This window comes from Amblyraja radiata, chromosome 9, assembly GCF_010909765.2.
Source record: "Amblyraja radiata isolate CabotCenter1 chromosome 9, sAmbRad1.1.pri, whole genome shotgun sequence".
NCBI classification, from domain to species: Eukaryota; Metazoa; Chordata; class Chondrichthyes; order Rajiformes; family Rajidae; genus Amblyraja; species Amblyraja radiata.
This window is the reverse complement of record NC_045964.1, coordinates 32,404,763-32,432,333: the sequence shown is the minus strand read 5'-3', so window position 1 is coordinate 32,432,333 and position 27,571 is coordinate 32,404,763. Positions and strand designations below refer to the sequence as shown.

The window sequence follows — 27,571 nt, the reverse complement described above, 5'->3', positions numbered from 1 at the left end:
TCCCGAATGGCAGAGCCAATGCGTTATCATACTTCCCTCTGGATCATAATCACAACACTGAACATCTGAACGTTGTCTCCCACACAGTCACCAACATTTCTTCTAAGATCTTTTCCCAATCTCATAGAGCCCCCATCAAGTACATTTTTTTAACTGCAAAGCAAAATGTAAGCTTAAAGGGCATTGCTTCATTTTCCAACAAGGCACATTAAAGACCTTGGGGCTCACAAATTTTGAAATTTACTTTTTCATATTCATATATTCCCTGGCCACAGAGGAGATGACAGATGTCTAAAGGGCAGTAAATATCTATATTCAAGATGCACAACTTCTACGTCTATGATTCCAACATCATTGATTGGATTTTTTTTGCAAAATGTCCCAAGGGACAGTGCTTATCTCCACTTGGAGAGGTGTAGATTAATTGAGGATGGTCAGTATGGTTTTGTTGAGGGAGATCCAGACTGATAGATGATCAAACATTTTGCAGAGATGACTAAGAGTGTTAATAAGAATTGTGCAGGTGATGAGGTTTACACAGACGTCCATAAGGACTTGGACAAGCTGCCCTGTGGGATATTGTACAAAAGATTAACATTTACGGAATGCAAGGCAAGAAATGAAATTGGAGAAACAAAGATCAGCAGATGCTGGTTTACAAAAAAAAAAAGAAAAGTGCTGGAGTAGCAGCAGGTCAGGCAGCTTCTCTGGAGAATATGGATAGGTGGCATTTTGGGTCAGGACCCTTCAAATTGGTTAATGAAAGGAGATAGTGAGCGATGGCCAATGGTTATTTTATATGTGATCTGTGCAGGGATTGGTGATTGATAAAATACATCTCTTGATGCTCCTGAACACATCATCAGTGATGTAACCTGGGGTCCTATCCAACATAGCCCCTCCACACATCCGGCGAGTAGTCCTCACTCAAAGGATGCTCCAAAAGACCAAAAACTCCCCTCATCTGCCAATTCACATGGACATCTTCAACCCACCCACTGCTCGACTTCCATCTAGACGACCAATTTGGAAGAACCCACCACCAGCTGATTTCACCATCCAATCAGCTTGGAAAAGGGAATGGGAGTCCAAGGACGTCCCAAATAAACATCTGGTGTCAGACCCCACCCTACCGGTCCCTGGCACCAATCTCCCAAGGAAGCAGTGGACGACGCTGAATAGATTCAGGACTGGACATGGCCCCTGCTTGGCCAGCCTTCACAAATGGGGCAGCAGTCCAACCCCATGGTGTGCTTGTGGAGAGCAGCAAACAATGCAACACATCATTGAAGCATGCCCTCAACAAAGACTCAAAGGAGGACTTGTCACCCTTCATACAGCAGATCAAGAGGCAACTGCTTGGCTAAAGGACTTTGCATTCGCTAAATAAATAAATTGGGTGTTTCGGGTCTTTCAACATCAGACACCCTCACCCAGGCGACCCAGTCATGGTTGATCAGACCACGACTTGTGTTCAGGTGGCATTTGATCCTCCCTATGGACCTCCTCTCCTGATCCAGAACCATCTCGAGGCTTTCTCCGCTGCCTCTGTGGTGTTCTTAATGGCTCTTCTCCTCGCCATTCTGTTGATGCCCAGGAAACTCAAGGCTTTGTAGAGCGATTGCCCTGCAAAACCTCTGCAGCCAACCTCAATGGGCATACACCTTGCCTTCCAGCCCTGCATGCGGCAGTCTATGACCAGTTCTTCATACTTGGTCTTCTTCCGCTCGTGGGCCTCCTCCAGACGGTCCTCCCACGGCACAGTCAGTTCCAACAAGACGATGTTTTTGGTCGCTTCTGAGACCAGGAGGATGTCTGGCCTCAGGGTGGTCGTGGCAATGTGCTGTGGGAACTTCAGCTGTTTCACCAGGTCTACGGAAAGCTGCCAATCCTCCGCAGTCGCCAGGATTCCTGACTGATTCCTGGCTGCTGTGGTTCTTGGCAGCTGCACTCCGGCCTTCACGAAGGTGATCATCTGGGTGGTGGGGCGTTCTCGTCTGCAGCTGCTGATTCCCATGCTGATGGCTTCTGCAATGGGTTTAAGAACCTGGTCGTGCTGCCAGGTGACCCGGCACTGCTCAAGAGCCTTTGGGCAACAGCTCTGGATGTGTTCCAACGTCCCCTTGTCTGAGCATTGCTGGCAATCCGGATATTCCGCTTTGCCCCAGATGAAGAGGTTCGATGGGCTGGGCAGGACATCATATACTGCCTGGACCAGGAACTTGATGCGCTGTGATTCAGCCTGCCAGAGCTCAGTCCAAGTCAAGTCAAGTCAAGTCAAGTCAAGAGAGTTTATTGTCATGTGTCCCAGATTTGACAATGAAATTCTTGCTTGCTGCAGCACAATAGGATATTGTAGGCATAAATACAGCTCAGATCAGTGTGTCCATATACCATTGAATATATATATATATATACACTCAAAAATATACAGATAAAGTGCACTGTTATAGTTCAGAGTTTGTTTGAAGTTGTGTTTAATAGGCTGAAGCTGTTCCTGAACCTGGATGTTGCAGATTTCTGGCTCCTGTACCTTCTACCTGATGGCAACGGAGAGATGAGTGTGTGGCCAGGATGGTATGGGTCCTTGATGATGTTGGCAGCCTTTTTGAGGCAGCGGAACCTGTCCATGTGACATTTCAGTCCATGGCCTGCTCCCATCTTGTCCAGGCTCCCTGCTGCCTCAAGCCAACCGCTTTGGTAGACCTCTCCTCCTCCACCACTGCCCTCACTTCCTCCTGGACCAACCTGCGCCTCTCCTTCCCCTTGGCCTTGTCAAACTGGGGCGTTGGGAAGATTCCCAGACCTGCTCTTCCCTGAGACACTGCTCCCACCAGGACTCTGTGGCGTTTCCGAGACTCCGTATGCAGCACGGCTTCGCCGGCTCTCCACTTCCTCCCAGTTTTCACCTCCACCCCTGCCTGAGCCACCTTGGGGTCGCTGGAGTCCCAGTACATCATCACCTCTCTGGCCCGAGTCACCTTGAACTCCTCCTCCAGGGACTTCAGGGGCAGCTGGAGCTTGGTGTTATTTCTGTAAAGGGCGATGCTGCGAAGGCTCCTGGGCAGTCCCAGCCACCTTCTGAGAAAACTGCTGACTTTCCTCTCCAATCTCTCTACGATGAAGATTTGGACTTCGTAGACAAGCAGTGGCCAGAGTATCCTTGGCAGGATACCATGCTGGTAAATCCATGCCTTGAACTTGCCGGGAAGCCCCGACCGGTCCACCGCTCTCAACCAGCTCTCCAGCTCCTGACAAGTTGCCTGGACAGATGCTGTATCCTTCAGGCTGCTGTTAAACACCTTGCCAAGACTCTTCACTGGCCTTATGGAGACAGTTGGGATTGGTGTCCCTTCGATGCTGAAGCGGAACCTGTCCATGACTTTGCCCTTCTTCAATTCAATTCAATTCAATTCAACTTTAATGTCATTGCACAAATACTGAGTATCGGTACAACGAAATGCAGTTTTGCGTCAGTCCGTAGTAGTGCAATATAGACATTTAAAAAAAAAGAGGATACAGAACAATAGAAAATGCAGAATAATTAAACAATGGGGACGGAGGGACCGGAGGAATCTATCGGCGGGACTCCGAGTTCAGCAATGCGACGGTATGATTGTAGAAGCTGCTCCTCATCCTACTGGTACGAGACCTGAGGCTCCTGTACCGCCTCTCTGATGGGAGGAGGGCAAACAGTCCATGATTGGGGTAGGAGGGGCCTTTAATGATCTTCCCAGCTCGTTTCAGACACCGTTTTCGGTGGAGGGCATCCATGGCAGGGAGCGGGGCGCCGATGATGTGCTGCGCGGTTTTCACCACCCGTTGTAGTGCCTTCCTGTCCGCAACAGTGCAGCTGCTGTACCATACCGTGAAGCAGGCGGTCAGGATGCTCTCGATGGTACACCTGTAGAAGTTGGTCAGGATCTGGGGGGACAGGTGGGCTTTCTTGAGCCTTCTCAGGAAGTAAAGGTGCTGCTGTGCCTTTTTGATCAGCTTGGAGGTGTTGAGGGACCAGGACAAATCCTCCGAGATGTGTACCCCGAGGAATTTGTAGCTGGAGACGCGCTCCACCTCAGTCCCGTTTATGTGGATGGGGGTATGTCTGCCCCCTCTGACCTTCCTGAAGTCGACAATAAGTTCCTTCGTCTTCTTGGAGTTGAGGACGAGGTTATTATTGGCACACCAGGTTGTCAGGTGCTGGACCTCCTCTCGGTAGGCTGACTCATCATTGTCACTGATCAGTCCTACCACCGTGGTGTCGTCAGCAAACTTAATGATGGCGTTGGATCCGTACTTAGGGATGCAGTCGTGGGTGAAGAGGGAGTAGAGGAGAGGGCTGAGCACACAGCCCTGTGGCACGCCGGTGTTCAGTGTTATAGTGGTGGAGTTGAGGTTGTTGACCCTAACAGACTGTGGTCTGTTGGTGAGGAAATCCAGTGTCCAGTTGCAGAGGGAGGTGGAGATGCCAAGCCCGCTGAGTTTGGTGATCAAGCTGGCGGGGATGACAGTGTTGAAAGCGGAGCTGAAATCAATGAACAGCAACCTGATGTAGGAGTTGTTGTTGTCCAGGTGGGTCAGGGCAGAGTGTAGGGTCGCCGATATGGCGTCCTCTGTAGACCTGTTGGCCCGGTAGGCAAACTGATGGGGGTCCAGTGTGGGGGGGAGGCTGGCTTTGAGGTGAGCCAAGATCAGCCGTTCAAAGCACTTAGCAATGACAGGGGTGAGTGCCACTGGGCGGAAATCGTTGAGGCTCCCTGTGGCTGACTGTTTGGGCACTGGCACGATGGTTGATGTCTTGAGGCAAGTGGGGACAACACCCTGGGCCAGTGAGTGATTGAAAATGTCGGTAAAGACTTGGGATAGTTGTCCAGCACATGCCCTAAGCACCCGGCCAGGGATGCCATCGGGGCCGGCAGCTTTGCGCTCATTCACCTTGCTCAGTGCATCTTGTACAGCAGAGGTGGAGAGACTGAGGGGTTGTTCATTTGGGGGTGGAGCAACTTTGATGGCTGGGGTTTTGTTATCACGGTCAAAGCGAGCATAGAAATGGTTTAGCTCGTCAGGAAGGGTGGCGTTGTCTGGGGGAGGGGTGTTAACTTTCTGGTAATCGGCAAGGCATTTGATTCCTTGCCACATGCGCCTGGGGTCAGAGTTGTTATGGAAGTGCTCCTCAATCCGCCGTTTGTGATTGAATTTGGCATTCCTAATTCCCATTTTCAGATTGGCCCTAGATGAGCTGTATCCCTCAGCGTCGCCAGATCTGAAAGCGGCATCGCGAGCCTTCAGTAGGAGTCTGACCTCCCTGCTCATCCACGGCTTCTGGTTAGGGAAGGTCTTTATTTCTTTGTGTGTAGTGACATTATCGGTGCAGAATTTTATATAGTCCATAACTGTTGAGGTGTATGAGTTGATGTCCACTTGTGAATTGAAGGTGGACTGGGTAGCAGTCAGCACCAGTGACCATGATTTTCCTGGCTTAAACCTCATCCTTGCCCATCCAATCAGTTTCTCCAACCCCTGCAGGATCCACCTGCCTCCTGGCACTGACTCAGTGGTGACAGTCAGGTCGTCCATGAAGGCTCTGATTGGTGGTTGGCGCATTCCTGACTTGGTCCGAGGGCCCCGGCACTCTGGCTCAGCAGACTTGACGATCATGTTCATCGCCAAGGCAAAAAGGATCACAGAGATGGTACAACCTGTGATGATCCCAACCTCCAGTCTGTGCCACTCTGATGTTACTGACCCTGATGAGACTCTCATGCTGAACTGGTTGTAATAGTCCAGGATGAGATCTGCCACTTGGCCCGGCACATGATGCTTGGCCATGACTGTCTGGATCAGCTTGTGCGGGATGGAGCCGTAGGCGTTGACCAGGTCAAGCCAGAGCACTGTCAGGTCTCCCATTGTTCTCCCTGGCTTCTCTGATGAGCTGGGTCACCACTCCCATGTGCTCTAGACACCCCGGCACTCCAGATAAGCCTCCCTTTTGCACTGAGCTGTCGATGTAACCATTGCTGGAGAGGAAGTTGGTCAGCCGCCTCGCCACTATGCTGAAGAAAATCTTGCCTTCAACGCTTAGCAAGGAGATGATTCTGAACTGATCGATCTTCTTGGAATCTTCCTCCTTTGGGATCCAGACTCCTTCAGCGAATCGCCACTGCTGCGCCACTTTTCCTCTCCTCCAGATGACTTTCAGGATCTTCCACAGCCGTTTCAGTAACAAGGGGCAGTTCTTGTTGACCCTGTAGGGAACTATGCTTGGGCCAGGGGCTGAGCTAGAACTGCTCTCTTCACAACGTCCTGGACCTCTTTCAGAAGTGGCTCTCTACTATCAAATCCCTTGATGGATGGAGATGGTTTTATCAGGATGTTGCACTGGCCCAGCTCTTCCTTCCTGTAGGTGGTGTGGATGTGCCGGTCGATCTCCTCCTTAGAGCAAGCCAAACTCCCACTGCACTTCTGCCCTGGCAGTAGTTTGGTGAAGCCGAAGGGTTTGGCTATGACGGATGCTCGCTTCCTGGCTCTTTCCTTCCGGCGTCTTCGGTACCACTCAGCTCTACGGACGCATAATGACGCATTAACAGTCTGAGCATGAATGTAAGAGAGAAGATCAGTAAGTTCACAGGTGATACTGAAATTGGTAGTGTGAATAATGTGGTGTCGTCTTTGGCTACAGAATGCTGTATGTCAGGACTTCCACCTTAAAACATGGTAGAGCAAGGCAGGAGCATTGCCTGGGAGTGAAAGACCCAGCTTATTATTCATATTGCAGAGAGTAGTGAAGGAAGCCTAGACCATCTCGCAAACCAACTCTCCGTCCATTAACTCCATGTACACTTTGCGCTGCTGCGGCAAGACCACCAGCATAGTCAAGGACAATCACCCCAGTCACTCCCTCTTCTCTTCTCTCCTCTTCCATCGGGCAAGATGTACCGAAGTTTGAAAACCCATCACTCCAGATACAGGGACCGTTTCTTCCCAGCTGTTATCAGGCAACTAAACAGTCCTCTCACCAACCAAAGAGCTGTACTGAGCTACCATCTACTACATTGGGAACATTTGAGCTATCTTTAATCAGACTGCAATTCATCTTGCACTAAACATTATACCTTTTATTCTGTATCTGTACACTGTGGACGGCTTGATTGTAAACATGTATACTCTTTTTGCTGATTGGATAGCACACAACAAAAAGTTTTCCACTGTACCCTGGTACATGGGATAATAATCTCTGGAAGAAAACATATTTTGGTGCAATATCATTTGGTAGAACTTTTACTGTGCTGTGGAAGAAAACACAAAGTGCTGGAGTAACTCATCGGGTCAGACAGCATCTCTGGAGAACATGAATAGGTGAGGTTTTAGGTTGGGACTGATTGTGGTGAGGTGCGGGGGGGGAATGCTAGAAGACAGGTGGAGCAGGACAGAGGTGGATACAGGTGAGGGGGGTGGAGTGATTTGTTAGTGGAAGGAATGGATGTGGAAAGGGCAGAGGTGGGGAGGGGAGAAATTGGTGCCAGTCCAGGTGGAACACAGAGGAGAGTGGGGTGGGTGGAGGGGGAAGAAAGTGGAATGGGTAGGTTTTGGTAGTTACCTGAAATTGGAGTAATCAATGTTAATACCGTTAAGCTACCCAAGCGGAATATGAGCGGTGCTGTTCTTCCAGTTTGCGTGTAACCTCACTTTGGCAATGGAGAAGGACCAGGACCGAAAGATTAGTGTGGGAATGGGAAGGGGAGGTAAAATGGTTAGTATCCAGAAGATCCAGTGGGCTTTAGCGGGCATTGGTGTTCAGCGAAATGGTCTACATTTGGTCTCGCCGATGCATTGAGACCACATCAGGAACACCGGATGTGGTAGATTGTAGAAACGAGGAACTGCAACAAAAACCTTTCGCATCCAGTAGGCTTTGTTCTGACCCCACCTCTTTTACAGCTTTCTTACCCCCCTCCACGAAAACCTGTCAGAAGAAGGTACCATCATCCAAAATATCACTTATCCAAGCTCTCCAAAGATGCTGCCTAACATTTTATTTGAACATAAAATTGTGTAACATTGTAAGTAATGTTTCATTTTGAGAAAGGTATTTTAAATTACAGGAATTCAAATCAGGAAAGTGAATTTTGAAAAAATATCGAGTGGTGTGCTTCATTCAAAACTCTGGATTGTTGACAACAAACATATTTATATTGGAAGTGCTAATATGGATTGGAGAGCATTAACTCAGGTATGCAGAACTATTCGGTCATAAAACCGTCCCATTGATTATTATCTTCAACACAGCTTTAAGGTGAGGGGGGGGGGGGGGGGGGGGTGGAATTTAAAGGTGATGCGGCTGACACTTTTTTTACACAGAGGGTGGTGAGTGCCTTGAACACGCTAACCAAGGTTGGTGGTTGAAGCAGATATAATGTGACATTTAAGAGGCTTTCTTGTGCCTGTCATTGTATTTACGTGTGAGTTTGAGTGCTTCATGTGAACAATGAATTTAATTGCACCCTGGTGTGTATTTCAATAAACTAATCTAGTCTGCAGCACAATTTGGTCAAACTCAAATGTAAACCTGAGGCATCTACATTGTGAAGAATATAAAGTAGTCCTCCTTGTAAGATCTCCATCAATCCTAATTGAAAATTATTGTCAAATATTACATATATGTAAAACTAAAAATACTGGAGGAACTCAGGAGAACAGACAGCATCTGTGGAAGGAATGGATAGATGCCATTTCGGGTCAGGACTCTTCTTCAGACTAGGGGAAGTAAGCTGGAATGGAGAGCTGTGGGTAGTCAAAGCCTGGCAAGTGATAGGTGGATACAGGTGAGAGGATAGGGAGGGTGGGAGACGGGGATTGATAGGTGAATGGATGCGGTGTGCGTAAGGCCAGAGGTGAATAAAAGACAAAAGGGTTTCAGATAAGGAGAGGAGAGATGCAGTGAAATGTAAAGCCGAAGGGAAGGATGTGGAGGGAATTTACGCTTTACTATCAGCCTCCTCTCTTGTTACATAATAAAGTGGTCCCTTTGTATGTTTTTTCTTAATGTTATACATCACGAGGTCCCAAAAATCGGAACCTGAAATTACAAGTTTCCAATTGTGTGCATAGTTGAAAATGATAACCCCCAATCAGGCCCGTACGAAGCTTTTCAAAAAGGGGGGTGACATGACAGGATTTGCGGAACCAGAGTTGGTTTACAGGGCAAGGCCAACGAATGCCCTTGCATTAGTAGAAGTAGTGGTAAATGGCAATATACATTCAGGAGCACCTGTTCCGTTGTTTTGCACAATCCGCAGGCATTGCCACTTTCATTTTACTGCACATCTTGTATGTGTATGTGACAAATAGACTTGACTTACCTTGACTTGACGACAAGTGATTTCCTGTTGTTGGGGAGCAGTGTTAGCTGTGAGGAGGATGCTAGGAGGCTGCAAGGTGAATTGGATAGGCTGGGTGAGTGGGCAAATGCATGGCAGATGCAGTATAATGTGGATAAATGTGAGGTTATCCACTTTGGCGGCAAAAACAGGAAAGTAGACTATTATCTGAATGGTGGCTGATTAGGAAAAGGGGAGATGCAACGAGACCTGGGTGTCATGGTACACCAGTCATTGAAAGTAGGCATGCAGGTGCAGCAGGCAGTGAAGAAAGCGAATGGTATGTTAGCATTCATAGGAAAAGGATTTGAATATAGGCCCGGGAGCTGTTACAGAGGGAGGAGCGACCTTCGTGTGGTGAGTTAAAAAACCCATCGCGGGGCTTGTCTCAACAGAGGCCCGGGAGCCGTTACAGAGGGAGGAGCGACCTTCGTGTGGTGAGTTAAAAAACCCATCGCGGGGCTTGTCTCAACAGAGGCCCGGGAGCCGTTACAGAGGGAGGAGCGACCTTCGTGTGGTGAGTTAAAAAACCCATCGCGGGGCTTGTCTCAACAGAGGCCCGGGAGCCGTTACAGAGGGAGGAGCGACCAAAATCTGCAACGTTTCATTCGAAGATCACACTTCAAATTAAGGGGGCTGGTGGAAGCCTCTGATTGGTCGAACGGACTAGAGGAAGCAGCCGTTACAGGACTAGAGGAAGCAGCTGATTGGCTTGTATCCCGGGTAAGGCTTTATTGTATTCGGTTAAGGGGGAGAATGAGGGCCAGGGCAGTTTACTGTTCTGGATGTCAGATGTGGGAGGTCATGGAGTCTGAGTGCCCTCCAGACGTCCACATCTGCGCCAGGTGCGTCGAGATGGGGCTCCTAAGGGACCGTGTTAGGAACCTGGAACAGCAACTCGATGACCTCTGTCTGCTCAGGGAGAGCGAGGAGGTCATAGATAGGAGTTACAGGGAGGTGGTCACTCCAAGACCACTCCAAGACCACGGGAGACAGAAAACTGGGTCACAGTTAGGAAGGGCAACGGGCAGAGGCAGGGACTGGTGGTCGCCAGGCTGGCCGATGGCGAGGCTCCGGCGCCGCGGATGGAAACATTGGACCGGGCGGGCAGACACCGCGACACCGCACCCGCACACCCCCCCTCTATCCACAACTTACCTGGAGTAGACGCGAGGCATGGGTGACGTCCAAATGGCAGTCTGATCCCGCCCGGGCCCACTGCGCACGCGCGGATAGACGGCGCCATTTTGTGTCGCTTCCCCAATTGCGCAGGCGCGGATGGGCGCATTTGTTTCTCCACCAGCGGCCGGAGCCAGAATTTCGGGCAATTTCCAACAAAGTGGAAACGCTGATTGTACTCCGATTTAAAAAAAAATTCTGGGGATTTTTTCTTACTCTGGGGGGGGGAAAAGGGGGGTGCAGTCGCACCCAGCGCACCCCCCCCCCCCCTTCGGACGGCCATGCCAATATCCTCCCACCCTGCAAAAGACTGAATGATGGACATTTGGACAAAATTGGGATTATTAGCACTTCATAACTGGCAATCAGTCTGAAGAAGAGTAAAAGGAGGAACTGCAAATGCTGGTTTAAACCGAAGGCAGACAAAAAAACCTGGAGTAACCCAGCGGGTCAGGCAGCATCTCTGGAGAAATGGAATAGGAGAAATTGGTTCTTTTTCTCCAGAGATGCTGCTTGACCCGCTGAGTTACTCCAGCACTTTGCACCTTGCCGTAAAAATTAAATTGTTCAGTAACCATAAACCAGCAGTTCAATGAAGAAAGAGAAACAAGAAACGTAATCTTCACAATATTAAAAAAACGGTGAAATTGTTTTTAATAGCTGTCGTAATTGACTTATTTAGTCACTCTAAACCATAGATCGATAGATCGATAGATCGATAGATCGATAGATAGATAGATAGATAGATAGATAGATAGATAGATAGATAGATAGATAGATAGATAGATAGATAGATAGATAGATAGATAGATAGAAAGAAAGAATTTATTGCCACGCAACCAGGGTCGGTAGTATTTGGGTTGTCAGCAGCGGTACAATAATAAAGAACACACAACCACAATAAAAATGTAACTCAAACATCCACCACAGCATTCATCACTGTGATGGAAGGCACAGAACTTGGCCAGTCCTCCTCCATTTCCCCCCGTGGTCGGGACCTCCACCCTCCGCAGCCGTTGCTGCGGGCGTCCAGATGGTAAGGGACAAAGTCAAAGTCAAGGTAAGTCCAGGATCGGCTCTTCCCCACCGGAGACCGCGGCTTCAGGCTGGTGTAGGCCGCAGGGCCGGCGGTCGAAGCTCCCCTCCAGGGGTGATGTTAAGTCCATGCCGGGCCCGCGGTAGAAGTTGGCCGCGGGCCGGCAATTGGAGCTTCTTCTTCCCCCGGGTCCCCCACGAGGGCTGTAGACGCCGCGCCAGCTGGAGCTGTGCAGACCGCGGCTTCAGGCTGCCGGCTGCCCCGGGACAGCGAAACGGGGCGCTCCCCTCCGTCGAGCCCCAGCGAGGGCTCACCCGCTCCACGCCGAGAGTCCACGCTGCGCCCGCCGCTGAAGTCCCTGAGCGCGTCTCCGGGAAAGGCCGCCGGATCCTTGTTGTTAGGCCACTGGGGAGGCGACCTGGAAAAAGTCGCTTCTCCGTGGAGGAGGCGACCGAAGCGGTTTCCCCCTTACCCCCCCACACCACCCCCCACACACAGCACACAAAGGAACATTAAAACAAACTTTAAAACATACTAAAAAAAAATTTTAAAGTTGAAAAAACTAACGCGCCGCTGACAGGCCTGCTGCCACTGCAGTGCCCCCACATCCTGATGAATGGGATATTAGACCTTATTACATGATCAAGTACGGTCATATATTATTTGATGTATTTTTTTCCCAGGTGAAGGAACTGGGAGCTGTGATATACAACTGCAGCTGCCTTGCCAATGATTTTGCCAAAATATTTGAAGCTTATTGGAGTCTTGGGCTGCCAAATGCCACCATTCCCACACCATGGCCATCTTCTTATTCCACAAAGTTTAATAAAGAAACACCTCTTGAGGTTAAACTGAATGGAACTGCTGCAAAGGTGTACTTCTCAGTGAGTAGATTTTTTTTATAAAGGAGGGTGTTGGATAGAACAACCTGTGAACTGAAAGAACAATGTCCATGATAGACACAAAATGCTGGAGTAACTCAGCAGGTCAAGCAGCATCTCCGGAGAAAATGGATAGGTGATGTTTGGGGTCGAGACCCCATGATAAGTGCTGGTATTGATATTGCCATAAGGTTTGAGAGCATATTTTTCAATTACTGGGGAATTTATGAAGATCGACCCTCAGACCTTGCTTAGTCTGCATTCTATAATGGCTATAGAAATCGTTAATGCTTGGATTATTACTTTGTAAAATACAAGGTTTATGAAGTCTACATGGCTAGGTTGGTTAGCTAAAACTGTTCATCAGCACCTTTTTCTAATTGTCGCTTCTGGACTTCATCTGTGAGCATGGATCTAAATCCTAATGTGGGTGCATCTGTACTAATTCCCAGTAGGGTGTTTGCACCTTAACAATGGCTTCAGTGCTACCCAAACCATCTTTACTGAAGGGAGGTATTTGTGCAGACACATATGAAAGAAACGTTAAGTTCCACTTCTGAGGCTGAAACACACACAATGGAAATAAATACTAATATTACAGTCGTACAGCATGGAAACAGGCCCTTCAGCCCAACTTGCCCATGCCAACCAAGATCCTCCATCTACACTCGTCCCACCTGCCCCGTTTAACCCATACCCCTCTAAACCTTTCTTATCCATGAACCCATCCAAATGTATTTTCAATGTTGCTATAGTACCTGCCTCAACCATCTCCTCTGGGAACTCCTTCCACCACTTTCTGTGTGAAAATATTGCCCCTCAGGTTCCTATTAAATCTTTCTCCTCTCACTTTTAACCTATCGCCTCTGGTACTTGATTCCCCTACTCTGTGCAAAAGACATATGCATACTTTTGTATTTCCCCCATCTGTTCCCCTCACGATCTTCTTCACCTCTGTAAGATCACCCCTCTTCCTCCTGTGATCCAACGAATAAAGTCTTAACCTGTCCTAACCTGCCTCAAGTCCTGGCAACCTCCTCGTAAATCTTCTCTGCACTCTTTCCAGCTTAACAACTTCCTTCCTATAGCAGGGTGACCAAAACTGCGCAATATCTTTGTGTAGTATTTTCTTGCAAAGTACGCATATGAGTTATTAGGACAAACAAAAAGAATAACATTAATAAATTCAAGCCTGAATCTTTGGCAGATTGCCTGTGATTGGATGTCTGGGTAGTGAAGGATTTGAAATAGTAAGATTAAACGAGAACTTACCAGTTTGAAGTTTGATCTGTATTTTATGAGGAGTTACGATGAGGGATTACGTGAAGAACCCGCTCAGCACGCATGCGCGGCATACTTCAAAGCAGCGGTGTGGAATCACAGATAGACACAGTTATTGAAATAAACATAGTAAAGAAAAGGAGGCATCAGTTATCAGTTTGACCCATATTATTGAGGGTGGGAGCGGAGGGCACGTAATCCCTCATCGTAACTCCTCATAAAATACAGATCAAACTTCAAACTGGTAAGTTCTCGTTTAATCTTACTATTTTACTTCGGAGTCACGTGAGTGACTACGTGAAGATTCTAAAGCTCTGTGATTTCAAACCGTGTAACAGTTATTACTTCACTCACTGCCGAAGTCCTTGAGGGAGGAAGTGTGTTATCGTAATCAACCAATGAATCTGTTTGTAGAAAAACACAACGGTATTCATTAACAATAACAACAAAGAAATTAAATTGCTCCCCTGGGCTTAAATTAAATATTTGCAGTCTGTAAAATTTTCTCTGCAAATAAAGCAGGTTTTGCCAACGGCTTATTATAAAAAGTTCGGAATGTTCTTTCACCGACCATCCTGCTGTAGCCAGGATGTGGTCTATAGGCACGTCCATTCTTTTGGCCGTCGACGTTGATGCTGCCCTGGTGGAGTGAGATTTGTACATGTTAGTGTCTATCCCTGCAGCTTTTAGCACCTGCTTGAGCCATCTCGAAATGGTTTGGCTCGTCACCCGGCCATAAGGTTTTTTATGACTGACCCATAAGGCTTTTTCACTCCCTCGAATATTTTTGGTTGTATCTATGTAGGACAGTAGGTGGGTCATGGCACATAACCGTGGTTCTAGCGGGTAAGCCCGGAATTCCACGACTGGATTAGGTGTTCCTGGTCTGCTCTGTTTGATCAGTCCCTGGATAATGAAAGAGACCTGGTCTGGAGCTGTTATCATGTTGTCCAGTCGCAATAGGTGTAGTGACTGGACCCTCTGTGCGGATACAAGTGCCATCAACATGAGAGTTTTAAGCGTAGATTGTTCCAGGTTGAGGGATCCGGCTGGTGGCCATCCCCTGAGGTATGTCAGGACCACACTGACATCCCATATATGGGTGTACCTTGGTCTAGGGGGGTTAGAGTTGAAAATACCCTTCATTAGTTTGACCACCAGCGGGTGGGACCCCATGGCCTGTTGTCCTGGTGCTTGTTTTAAATAGACAGACAGGGCACTTCTAGCTGTGTTGATGGCACTGTAACTGAGTCCTTCACCGTGGTGAAGGTTCGCCAGGAATTCCAGTACGTTGGTAACTGTAGCGGTTGAGTAGGTGGTCCCTGTATCCAAGCAGTACTTCTCCCACTTTTTGATGCTGGACAAGTACTGTTTTTTAGTGGATGTTCGGAGGGATGCTGACATGGTGTTGACGGTTTGTTCTGACAATCCCAGTCCCAGTAACGGTCTTTTCAGAATCTGCAACCCAGGAGTTTGATTTTTTCATGGCACGGGTGGCTTATGCCAGACACTGGGTGTGTTAATAACTCTGGGTCACTGGGAAATATCATCGGGGTTTCAACAACCATGTCGTGGAGTAATGGGAACCATGGCTGTGTAGGCCAGTCGGGTACTATCAAAATACCTGAAGCAGAGTCCATTTGTATTTTGCGTAGTACCCGGCTGATGAGGCAGAAGGGAGGAAATGCATAGAAGAAGAAATTTCCCCAATCCAGCGCGAACGCATCTACCGCTGCTGCCTCAGGGTCTGGTTCCCAAGCGACATACATAGGTACCTGGTGATTTAGCCTTGATGCAAATAAGTCGATATCTGGCATGCCATATTGCTTAATAATCTTTGCAAACACTTTGGGGTTTAACATCCATTCGGTGTTGTCATTAAATTTGCGTGACCTGGTGTCTGCCACTGTATTTAGCTTACCTGGCAGGTAAGTTGCTGATAGCCAAATATGTCTTTCGACACACCATTGCCAAATTGTGTTGACCAATTTGTCGCATGGTATCGATTTTATGCCGCCCATATGGTTAATGTAGGCCACCACCTAGTATTGTCTATTTGTAACCGTACATGCAAGTGATGCATATTTGATGCATATGCTTTTAAACCATAAAAGGCACCCAACATCTCTAGATAGTTAATGCCCAGTGTAAGTAGTAATGATGACTCTGGGTTAGTCCATCTACCACCTATGCTGGATATGGAGTTAGTCGCTCCCCAGCCTTGAGCACTGGCATCTGTTTGGATAACTAAAGTAGGGTTAATGATGATGATGGGGCTGAAACTATGCCAAACGTTTTCTGCCCACCACTGTAGTTCTGATATTGCTTCAGTGGGTAATTTCATGATGCGATCATAATGACCTGCATGTCGTTTTAGTGCCTGTACCTTTGCTCTTTGCAAGTTTTGATAGTGCAAAGGTCCGAATTGTGTAGCCGGAAATGCTGCTACAATTTTCCCAATTACTCTTGCTACTTGTCGGATAGTTGGTCGCTCGTTGACCATTAAATTGTTGCATGATTGTGCCAATTCAACTGTTTTGTCTTTTGGCAAAGTTACAGACATGTGGACTGAGTTAATTGTGAAGCCCAAGTAGTCCATGGTTGTGGATGGCTTCAACTTAGATTTATCTGGATGTAAGACAAATCCCAGGGTTTCGAACAACTGTTTGGTAGCTGACACAGCTGATATTGCCAATTCCATGGTCTTGCCTACTATTAAGATATCATCAAGATATGCCATGACAATATGTTTTTGTCTTCTTAATATTGCCAGGGCTGGTTTTAGTATCTTGGTGAATAATCTTGGGGCTGATGTTAAACCATTGGGTAACGCTTTAAACTGCCATCGCTGCCCCATCCAGGTAAATTTCAGGTATTTGCGATGATCCTTGTGAATGGGTACTGAATAGTAAGCATCTTTGAGGTCAATGCTTGCCATGAAGTATCCTTAGGAAATTAGTTGTTTGGCAGTAACAAACGTTTCCATTTTGAAATGTACATACTTACCAAACATATTTAGTGAAGTTAAGTCAATGATGATGCGACATCCACCATCTTTTTTGGTTTTAGTGAATATATTTGATACAAATTCCAACGGTTCATGTTTTGTTTTTTCGATGATACCCTTAGTGATTAGCCTCACCAGTTCAGCTTGTCCCTCTCGTTTTTCTTTAACTGAGAGGGAAAAGACCCTCTGGGGTGAATGTTGAACTGGTGGCAATTTTTCTAGTATAAATTGGATTTTGTATCCACTAATGCTATTGAGTATATACTTGTCACTCGTGATAGACTCCCATGCTCCCTTAAACAGGTGTAATCGCCCCCCTGTTAGTATTGCGCCCCTACTTTCTATATGCTGGTAGGAACCAGACCCACCTACCTCCATGGTTATGGGTGTTTCTTCTGTCTCTTCCCAGACCAGCGAGTCTTGCGCGTTGTCTGACGTGGCGGTGATGTTTGGGGGTGGCGCATTTTCCATGGGGTTCGCTCTGGGCCTTGGTCTAAAAAAGACTTCCGGTGATAATATGCGGACCCCGAGCTTTCACCAGTCCCATATGGTAGACGTCGACTGGTGGACGCGATGGGGTGCTGCCGCTTGGGTATTGTTGTTTTGGGTTTGCTCGTCCCGGGGCCTGCCCTCATGAGACCGAACGTTTTAGAGGCCTCTTCCATATCCTTTACTTTTTTCGTGAGGTCTTTGCCAAAGAGCAGTATGTCTGGCTCAGTGGCTGGGGTTTTGCACAACCCCGCGAATTTTGGATTTAGGGCAGGTCTTATAATTTCTTTACGGAGGTTATTTATCTCGAACTGTGTGTTGCACAACAGCGCGAGAGTGTTCTGTTGGTTTGTAGTCATCTCCGTATTGTCCACAGAACGAGCAAATGATGTGATGGCTGACGTCAGGAGCCTGAGGATCCGCTGCAGTTTCAGCTCCTGGTTCCGAATATTTGTCCCGACGTGCCCCCAGATTTGGCTGTTGACAGCCGGCACTTTGAGAGACTCACAATTTTCTGGAGCAGTGTACAATTCTAAGGCCTCATTAACCACCCTCTCCTGTAGGGCCTGTTGGAGAGGTGGTTAATGCTGGCCGCTAGTTTAGGCTCTAATGGCCTTCCTGCACGTGGGGCTGCCACATAGCGGTCCACCACACCCAGCAGCTCTTCCTGGTCCTGCACCCCTTGCATACTCCCGACTTCTTCAGCCAGCGTCCCCTCTTCTTGACCAGCCCTGTCCTGGTCGCCAAAGCTGCCCTCGGGTGAGGAGGAAGCGATGGCCAGTGCACAAAGCACTGTGGAGGGAGTGCCTGAACTCCCCCTGCGAGACTGCCCCTCACGCAGCGAGTCTCGCTGGAGCAGCTGCTCCAGGAGCCGCTCCATGCGGCTCAGGCGGCTGTCTCTCCCCCGAACGGGTGGTGAGACGTCCCCGTCCGACGAGTCGGAAATCACCGGCCGGATGCTCTTCCTGGTGGCTTTACAACCAGTCCGCTGCTCAGGCGCTAGCGGGACTGGGCTCGGCCCGGTGTCGGGGATGGCGGAGCGCCGGGTAAGCGGTCCTACCGCCTGCTGCCCCCCACAGATGGAACGCTCCTCCGTCGGAGTCGAGCGGGGGACAGATTTCTTCGAGAGCCTTTTCTTGATCGAACTCATGTCTGAAAAACAAATCAGAAGGCTCTCCTTGCAAAAGAAAAGCCGACCTCAGAGTAACTTACCTGACGGTCCGTCTTTTAAACTGCAGCGGGAGCGCCTGACTCCCGCTGCGGCCGCTGTTGCACTGCTGAACGCAATGCCGCGCATGCGCGCTGAGCGGGTTCTTCACGTAGTCATTCACGTGACTCCGAAGTAAAATTAAATATCATCTTCTGTTTCTTGAGTCCTGAGTGGAGTCCTGAAGGAGAATTGCACTGATGTCTGTCATGGAAACCATCCTTTGGATAATATGTAAAACCTTTACCTTTATGGGTGGCATAGTGACACATCTGGTCAAGCTGCTGCTTCACAGCGCAGAGACCCGAGTTCAATCTGACCTCAGGTACTGTCTGTGTGGAGTTTGCATGTTCTCCATGTGACGCGTGGTTTCCATCAATCTATACCAAATGTGCTTTTAAGTTAATGTAAATGACTCAGAATTATTTTGAAAAAGAGCAAAATAAATTTCTAAGAAAGGCACAAAATGCTAGAGTAACTCAGCGGATCAGGCAACCTCTCCAGAGAAAAGGTATAGGTCCTGAACCCAATTGTCACCTATTTATTTTCTCCAGAGATGCTGACAAACCCACTGAGTTGCCCCAGCATTGTTTGTCTATCTTTGGTATAAACAGCATCTGCAGTTCCTTTTTATTACATCTATTTATTACAAATAATTATCTAAATGTTCTTCCCAAAATTTACTCTTCATTCATTAATGCTTGAAAATAAATTGATTACTTTATTAATGACCCATGGCTGTTTGTGGGAGCTTGCTGCATATGTTTATTTAATTTCCCACATTACAACGAAACTGCATTTTCAAAGTACTTTATTGGCTGCAAAATGTTTTGAAATATCGTGATAAGGACATGAAAATAAGTTTTACAAATATGGAACTGTGTGCTTGTAGCCTCTGATGTTATAAGCAGTTATCTGCACATGAAGCAATAATGCTAACATGTTAGAAGATGGAGGTGATTTTGACCAGTAAGAAATATGGTCACCCAGTACCATGCTTCCCACAAATATTTGATCTATTAGGTGTGTCAAAAGTACATCCATTATTCAGAATGATTCACTAAATTGTTTTCAATTAAAGCCTTAACAGTTTTTCAAAATTCTAGGAGAAAGCTTTAGAGTTTAGAGATAGTTCGAAAACAGGCCCTTTGACCCACCGAGCCAATGCCAACCAGCAATCACCCCGTACACTAGCATTATCCTACATACTAGGGACAGCTTTTCAATTTTACAAAAGCCAATTAACTTACAAGCCTGAACGTCTTTGGAGTGCGGGTGGAAACCGGAGCACCCGGAGAAAACCAACGCATTCACAGGGAGAACGTACAAACTCTGTACAGACGACATCGGTAGTCAGGATCGAACCCGCGTCTCTGGCTCTGTAAGGCAGCAACTATACCACAGCATCACTGTGCCACCCTGTTAAGGCTTTATCTGAAAACAATTTATTGAATCTTTCTAAATAATAGATGTGCTTACAAAATCCTTTTTCCAAAGAGCTGTGCACAAACCTGTAGTCACAAGTCAGAGGAAACTATTAGAGAGCTGGATACATTCCTTGTTTACTTGAGAAAGCGCAGTGTCTTCTCTTGGCAGATATTCCAAGCAGATACATTTCAAAGCAATGGATTTCCTGTTCTCCCCTTAGTTTTAACTTCCCACTCTTACATGCTGTTTTTCCTTCTTTCCATTTTTTCAAAACTCACTCTTTTCTCCTATACTGCTTTGCTTTCCAACTCTCTCCTGTCTCTTCTGTACATTGCTTTTCTTCCTCCATTTTGCTTTCCTTTATCCACACCATTCCTTTCCTCTTCCTCCATTTTCCTTCACACTTTTGCCCAATCCTTTTCCCCTTCACCTCACCACCCTGATCCTATTCCCCTACGTCTGGTGGAAATGTAATAGAGCACAGTAAAGCTTATATAAGCCTGATACTTGACGGATGTCTTTTAATGTATTTTTGTTTGATTTGTTCATTTGGTGTAGTCAATACCCAAAACACCCGACTCCGACTCAGACTCCTTGATTTCTTGTGTATCCGACTCTGACTCTGACTCCGACTCCGACTCCAAACCCATGGTATAAAAATTCTAAATCTTCTATGATGACATTACAAAAGATGGCATTTCATAAGAACTACATGAATCATCGGGCTACCTTTTAAACCCATGTCCTTGAAGTTTTGAGTCTAATGGTTGTAGCTATGCTATTGTGGCTTTATTATTTTTTGCTAATTGATACAGCGCGGAAACAGGCCCTTCGGCCCACCAGGTCCGCGCCGACCAACGATCCCTGCACATTAACACTATCTTACACCCACTAGGGACAATGTTTACATTTACCAAGCCAATTAACCTACAAACCTGTACGTCCTTGGAGTGTGGGAGGAATCCTAAGATCTTGGAGAAAACCCGCGCAGATCACGGGGAGAACGTACAAACTCCATACATACAGCACCTGTAGTCAGGATCGAACCCGGGTCTCCGGTGCTGCATTCGCTGAAAGGCAGCAACTCTATCGCTGCACCACCGTGACCGCCCTGAATATTGTTTATTCTTGAAAAATAAATAATTCATTATGCTAAAAGAAAGAAATACATATAGGACTATGAAAAAATTAAAATTCCATTGAATTAAATAAAAGTTATAAAAGCATTATTCCAAAATGTATTAAACTAAGGCCACAGATATGAGCTAAATGGCTAAATCATGACAAAAATAATTTCTCAAGTGCAATAGAAATTAAAACTAACTGCATAGGTAAAGTTTGCTGCAAAAGTACATACCTAAAATTTATTAATAACTTCCTGAGGAACAGAATTGCTTCTGCCAGATCCTCTTTCGTTGAAGCCCTTAAATCTGATTTAATTATTTTCAGTGCGGAGAACAGTCTCTCCACGCTGACCTGAGTGGGTGGTATGGCTGTTACTATCATAGCTGCAAATTTCACTATTTCTGGATAAGCAGAGATGACTTCTTGTACTGTAAATTTAGATGTGCGATCATATTTCTCTACTTCTTTTAAACCACCAAGAAAATCTTGCTTAAATTCCATTAGTTTAACATCAAAAGGCTGCCTTCGCACGTTTAAACGGGAACGCTTTGCTATCGACTGTTCAATTCTATCTAAATATTTTGCAAAATCTGACCATCATTTGAAGAGGATGAGAAGGATTTGGAACTCCCATCTTCATTGTGTGGTTGTGACTTTTCAGGTAGTAGCCCTTTTATTCTGAACTGCAACATCACAGAGGGCCTCTTTTGTTCGAGCAATTTGATCTTCGCTCAACAAGATTCGGTTCATTGGGTCTACGTAGGCAGCAGCTAACAAGATCTGATTTTCAAGTAGCAGACCCTCTCTTTTCTTCACTGACGATACAATTCCTTCAGCAATTAATCCTCCAGCTTTGGATAAGTGAAATATTATTTTTTTCCACTCCCATATGAATGTACCAGGAGTTAAATCCTCTGCTTGCAGCTTTTTGGTGACTGCATAAGGATGAGCAAGCAGAGCTTCTAATTGTGATACCAACCTCCATTGACTTTTAGTCAGTAAAACACTGGGATTATCAATGTCTTCTAGAAAGGGTTTCAGGTCAAGCAAACGCTTAACTATCATATATGTGCTGCCCCCGCGAGTTGCTTGGTCCAAAGTAGCTCTCTTTCCTGCACGTCTCTGGAGGATAACATCAATATTAGAATCCTGGCTGCTGTGGCTATTTGCCTCTCTTACGTATCAGAGTAGCTGCATGGCGTTCTTTCAATCCATCTTTTATTGCTAGTTGTGATGTATGTACAGCACAATGCATTGGGACGACAGATGGCACAATGGGCTAAGTGTTCGGCTGGCGACCGTAAGGTAGCCGGTTCGAATCCCGCTTGGAGTGCATACTGTCGTTGTGTCCTTGGGCAAGACACTTCACCCACCTTTGCCTGTGTGTGAATGTGTGTGAATGTGTGTGAGTGATTGGTGGTGGTCGGAGGGGCCGTAGGCGCAGAATGGCAGCAACGCTTCCGTCAGTCTGCCCCAGGGCAGCTGTGGCTACAGAAGTAGCTTACCACCACCGAGTGTGACTGAGGAGTGAATGAATAATGCGATGTAAAGCGCCTTGAGTATTAGAAAGGCGCTATAGAAATCCCATCCATTATTATTATTATTATGTTGGATTAGACAGAGCTGAGATGCCCCCTCAACAATATCATCTAAAGTTTCATCATTGTGTTCTATTTCTGCTGTTTCAGTTTCACAATCTGCATCAGAGATCTTCCTTTCAGTAGTGACTTTTTCTTCTTCAACGTTATTAACCTTTTCTATTGTGCTTAGCATATTTGAAGCAGCAGTGATGATGCATAGAATCTGGTCTTTCTTAATTTCAAAATCTTTCAAAATTTCTTCCACTAAGTTCTGGAGATAAATGCTCTCATGATGTGCCTTGGTGACCTTTACTCCTAATGTTTGAGTTATTATTTTATTGTTTTCAACAACAAAATCTTGCTTTGATAGCAAAATTTGTTGATCCGATTTACGCAGTCTCTGAAATTTATGTTGAGGTCGGGTCGGGACTTTTTAACCGACTCCAGCATCACCAAAATTGCTCTGACTTCGACTCCGACTCCGACTCGATGACTCCAACTCCACAGCCCTGTCTTATAGTCTACCTTGTTGTGCCCATGCACTTTTTAAAATCTGTACTTTCACTTCAGCTGTAACACTATATTCTGCACTATGTTCATTTTTTTTCTTTGCACTACCTGTTATACATGCGTATGGTTTGATGGTTCTGATACAAGGTATGATTTGCCTGGCTAGCACTGTACACATGACAATAAAACCAATACCGATCGTTCAAGGAGCCATGTTTAAAATGTCAAGGATGTTATTTATATTAATGCACTTGCACTATTGGAGCCATATAGATATAAGATATAGTTCATAAGACATAGTTCATAAGACATAGGAGCAGAATTGAGCCATATGGCCCATCAAGACACTTCGCCATTCGATCTTGGCTGATCTGTTTTCCCTCTCAACCTTATTCTCCTGCCTTCTCCATATAACATTTGACTACTGAACAATAGTCTATCAATTTCTACTTTAAAAATACCAAGGCAGAAGTCTCCACTGCCTTCTGTGGCAATTAATTCCATGGATTTAGCATCCTGTGGCTAAATAAATTCCTCCTTATCTCCATTCCAAAGCTACATCATTTTATTCTGAGACTGTGCACTCTGGTCAAGGACTAACCCACTACTGGAAACATCCTTCCCATATCCACTCTATCTCAGCCATTATACAGAAACCAGGGATATCAATTCAAACTAACAATTAACAATCACTGGATTGTAACTGATATTAAAGAACACTTTTCAGGTACTAATTATAATTGTTGATTTATCTAGAGTTCTCCTCCAAGGATGTGTCCTAATGGCCGGACTACCGACCTTGATGCTATTCTCAGTGGCATAAATGCTGCCAGACTGTTTATCTTTATTTCTGTCATGGAATATTTTCCAACATCACGTTTTCTAAAGCATATACTGTAAGTAAAAGGGATTACTTGTACTTCAAGGACACAATTACAGTATTCACGTAATTGGAACCTTTTATGTGATTGTAAATCTCGCATTTTACCTAGATATTGGCCGCTTATTGATGACTCACTGAGGAAAGCAGCTATAGAGCGTTGTGTTCACATCCAACTTTTGGTCGGTTACTGGAAGCATTCAGATAAATCCATGCTGGCCTATCTTCAGTCACTGCAGGCTCTAAGAGACATCAAGAAAGTCCATTTTGATGTGGTATTTAAAATGACTCTTTACTTCAAAAAATACTTGCTGCATTAACAATGTCCGAGAATTGATTCATTCTCACAGGTCATTCCCAGGTTAAGAACACCTGACTAATATATATTTGATCGAATGCTTGGGAGAGTCTGGAGGGGAGGAGGGATGGGTTTGCCGGCTGCTGTGTGGAAACTCAGACTGCAGTATATCTGAATAGAGTCATAGAGTCTTACAATGTGGAAACAGGCCCTTAGGCCCAACTTTCCCACGCCGGCCAACATCTCCGCAGACACTTGTCCCACCTGCCTGCGTTTGGCCCATATCCCTCCAAACCTGTCGTATTCATGTACCTGTCTAAATGTTTCTTAAATGTTGCAAAAATACCTACTTAAGCTACCTCCTCCAGCATCTCGATCCATACACCACCACCCTTGTGTGAAAAAGTTCATAGTTGAGTTAAACACAATATTTGAGTTGAACTACACATTGCCCTAGGCTGGCCGATGTTTTCGGGCAGCTGCATTTCCGATTAACAAACTGTTCAGATTGTAAACCGTTCTAGGGGACGAATCCTGTGATTAATGTAAGGAGAATACAGAAATGTATATGGTGTAACATCAATTCTTATTTTAAACACTTAATTGGTACTCTGAAACGATGCCAATGTAATCTACGTGCCATTTAAATATTTGGAATGTTGTTGTGAGGAATATTTAGACAATTAAAAAAAAATCATTTTAGGGCTCTTAAAATCTATGGATGTTAAATTATTTTGGGGAGGTTCTTAAACTTGCAGTGTGCTTTGAATATTTTATGCACAATGTACATTCTTGTTGATTAATAGTAACAGAAATATTCCCCTTTTCTAGAAGCTCTTCATTGTTCCAACGGGGAACTTTAGCAACATTCCTTTTGCAAGACTGAGTCATGGCAAATACTTTGTAACAGAAAATATTGCATATATAGGTAAGTCAAGTCAAGTCACATTTATTTATATAGCACATTTAAAAAACAACTCTCATTGGCCAAAGTGCTTTACATTTGTTATTAGAATAGTATAAACAAACAAACTACATACATACATACATGGGAGTATAGATAAGTTTTTAGTCTTGACTTAAAGGAGTCGATGGAGGGGGCAGTTCTGATGGGAAGGGGGATGCTGTTCCACAGTCTAGGAGCTGCAACCGCAAAGGCGCGGTCGCCCCTAAGCTTATGCCGAGACCGCGGGATATTCAGCAGCCCCAAGTCGGCCGATCTGAGGGACCTGGAGGTGGAGTGGTGGGTGAGAAGACTTTTAATGTAGGAGGGGGCAAGCCCATTGAGGGCTTTGTAGAAATAGAGGCGGGTCTTGAAATGTATACGGAAAGGTAAGAGCATTGTCCTTGTCTCAAAGCTTTGGTGTTCTAATCGATCAATAAATGGAAAAAGGCTACAAATAGTATTAGAGTGATAAAGTCAAACAGAGAGGAAACTCGCCCTTCAGACCTACTTGCCCACACCGGCCAACATGCCCCATTTACATTGGTCCCACCTGCTTGCGTTTAAGCCCATATCCTGCCAAACCTATCCTATCCATGTACCTGTCTAAATGTTTCTTAAACATTGTGATAGTACCTGCGTCAACTACCTCCTCTGGCAGCATGTTCCTTATACCTACCACCCTTTGTGTAAAAACGTTGTACTCGTACCCCCTCGTACTTGGGCCCTTTGTGTAAAAACGTTGCCCCTCTGGTTCCTATTAAATCATTCCCCCCTCACTTTAAACCTATGTCCTTTAGTAGACACAAAATGCTGGAGTAACTCAGTGGGTCAGGCAGCATTTCAGGAGAAAAGGAATAGGTGACGTTTCGGTGAACCCTTCTTCAGACCCTGTAGGTGAATATGTGAACCCTTCTTCAGACCCTGTAGGTGAATATGTGAACCCTTCTTCAGACCCTGTAGGTGAATATGTGAACCCTTCTTCAGACCCTGTAGGTGAATATGTGAACCCTTCTTCAGACCCTGTAGGTGAATATGTGAACCCTTCTTCAGACCCTGTAGGTGAATATGTGAACCCTTCTTCAGACCCTGTAGTTTACACTTCAAAATAAATTGAAGAGTGAAAACATTGGTGAAATACGCAGATAAATTCAAATCTTAATTTGGTATCTTAGATATGGACAAATGCCAATATTGTAGAGGTGATTAAATACCAAATGTGGTTTATTGTAAAATGTAGAACGTAGAACAATATAGCAAAGGAACTGTCCTTCAGCGTCAATTACACTTGAATCAGCAATTGGTAAACAGATTAAATATGAAGAGTTGTAATTTAGGACTCGCCTCGCTAGTTCTAGTTCACCGGAACAATTGTTATCATCAGCACAGAGTGTGCAAATCACTAAATGTACCACATCCAATGCAGCCTGTCCAATACGTTGATTGAGGACTGGTGAGACGTGGATGGCCTTGATTGCCAGTCAGTGCTGAGATTTATGGTTAGAGTCCTTGATATGCTATAGAAATTATAATCAAAAATGTTCTTGCATTATGTAGTAGGATACAAGAGAAAATGTGTTTACACTTGCAAAATAAAAAATCACTCCCAATTGTTTTTATACAGTATATACTGATAAGTATTTCTCAGCTTTTGGAGGGAGGGAGTTTCTACTTTACTTGAAGCTGCAAGTACATTGATTTCATTCACTACAATGTCTTCCAGGTACTTCAAATTGGTCTTTTGACTATTTCAATTCTACAACTGGCGTGAGCTTGCTGATAAATCAGACTTCAGAAGATAAGGAAGAGGCTGATAATACAGTTCACCTTCAGCTAAAAAATCTGTTTCAAAGAGACTGGAATTCTAACTATTCCATAACGCTGGACGACTTGAAAGATTAGTTGATTTTTGTGTAAAATTAATGGTTAAAATGATTCTTTGTAGGTGCCTTCAGGGTGAAAGACTAACAGGATCTTTTGAACTCATACTGCCTCTGTCTCCCATGCTCCTCTTAAACACAAAGGGTTAAGAGTGCCACAGCAGTAGAGTACAACGCCGGACACCTGGGTTTGATCCTGACTATGGGTGCTGTCTGTACGTAGTCTGTACGTTCTTCCTGTGACTGTGTGGGCTTTCTCCAGGTTCTCTGGTTTCCTCCCACATTCCAAAGACGTGCAGGTTTGTTGGTTAATTGGCTTCTGTAAATTGTCCCTAGGGTGTAAGATAGAACTAGTGATCATTGGCCGGCTCGGACTTAGAGGGCTGAAGAGCCTGTTTCCACACTGCATCTCAAAACTAAACTTAAATAGTTGGAGGAATGTGTGAGGCAGGGTCTCCCTACAGTGAAGACTA

The 27,571-nt window shown here is 45.7% G+C and overlaps 1 protein-coding gene across 1 annotated transcript in view; it reads left to right on the top strand.

Moving 5' to 3' along the window:
* pld4 (phospholipase D family member 4) overlaps positions 1-27,336 on the top strand; it is a 66,453-nt gene extending 39,117 nt beyond the window's left edge. The window contains exons 6-11 of the mRNA XM_033027021.1: positions 8,100-8,227; positions 12,273-12,473; positions 23,854-23,993; positions 24,090-24,252; positions 25,107-25,203; positions 26,942-27,336. Coding sequence (XP_032882912.1) covers positions 8,100-8,227; positions 12,273-12,473; positions 23,854-23,993; positions 24,090-24,252; positions 25,107-25,203; positions 26,942-27,120 — 908 coding nt within the window. The 3' untranslated portion in view covers positions 27,121-27,336. The remainder of the gene's footprint in view (positions 1-8,099; positions 8,228-12,272; positions 12,474-23,853; positions 23,994-24,089; positions 24,253-25,106; positions 25,204-26,941) is intronic.
* The last annotated feature ends 235 nt before the right edge of the window (positions 27,337-27,571 follow it).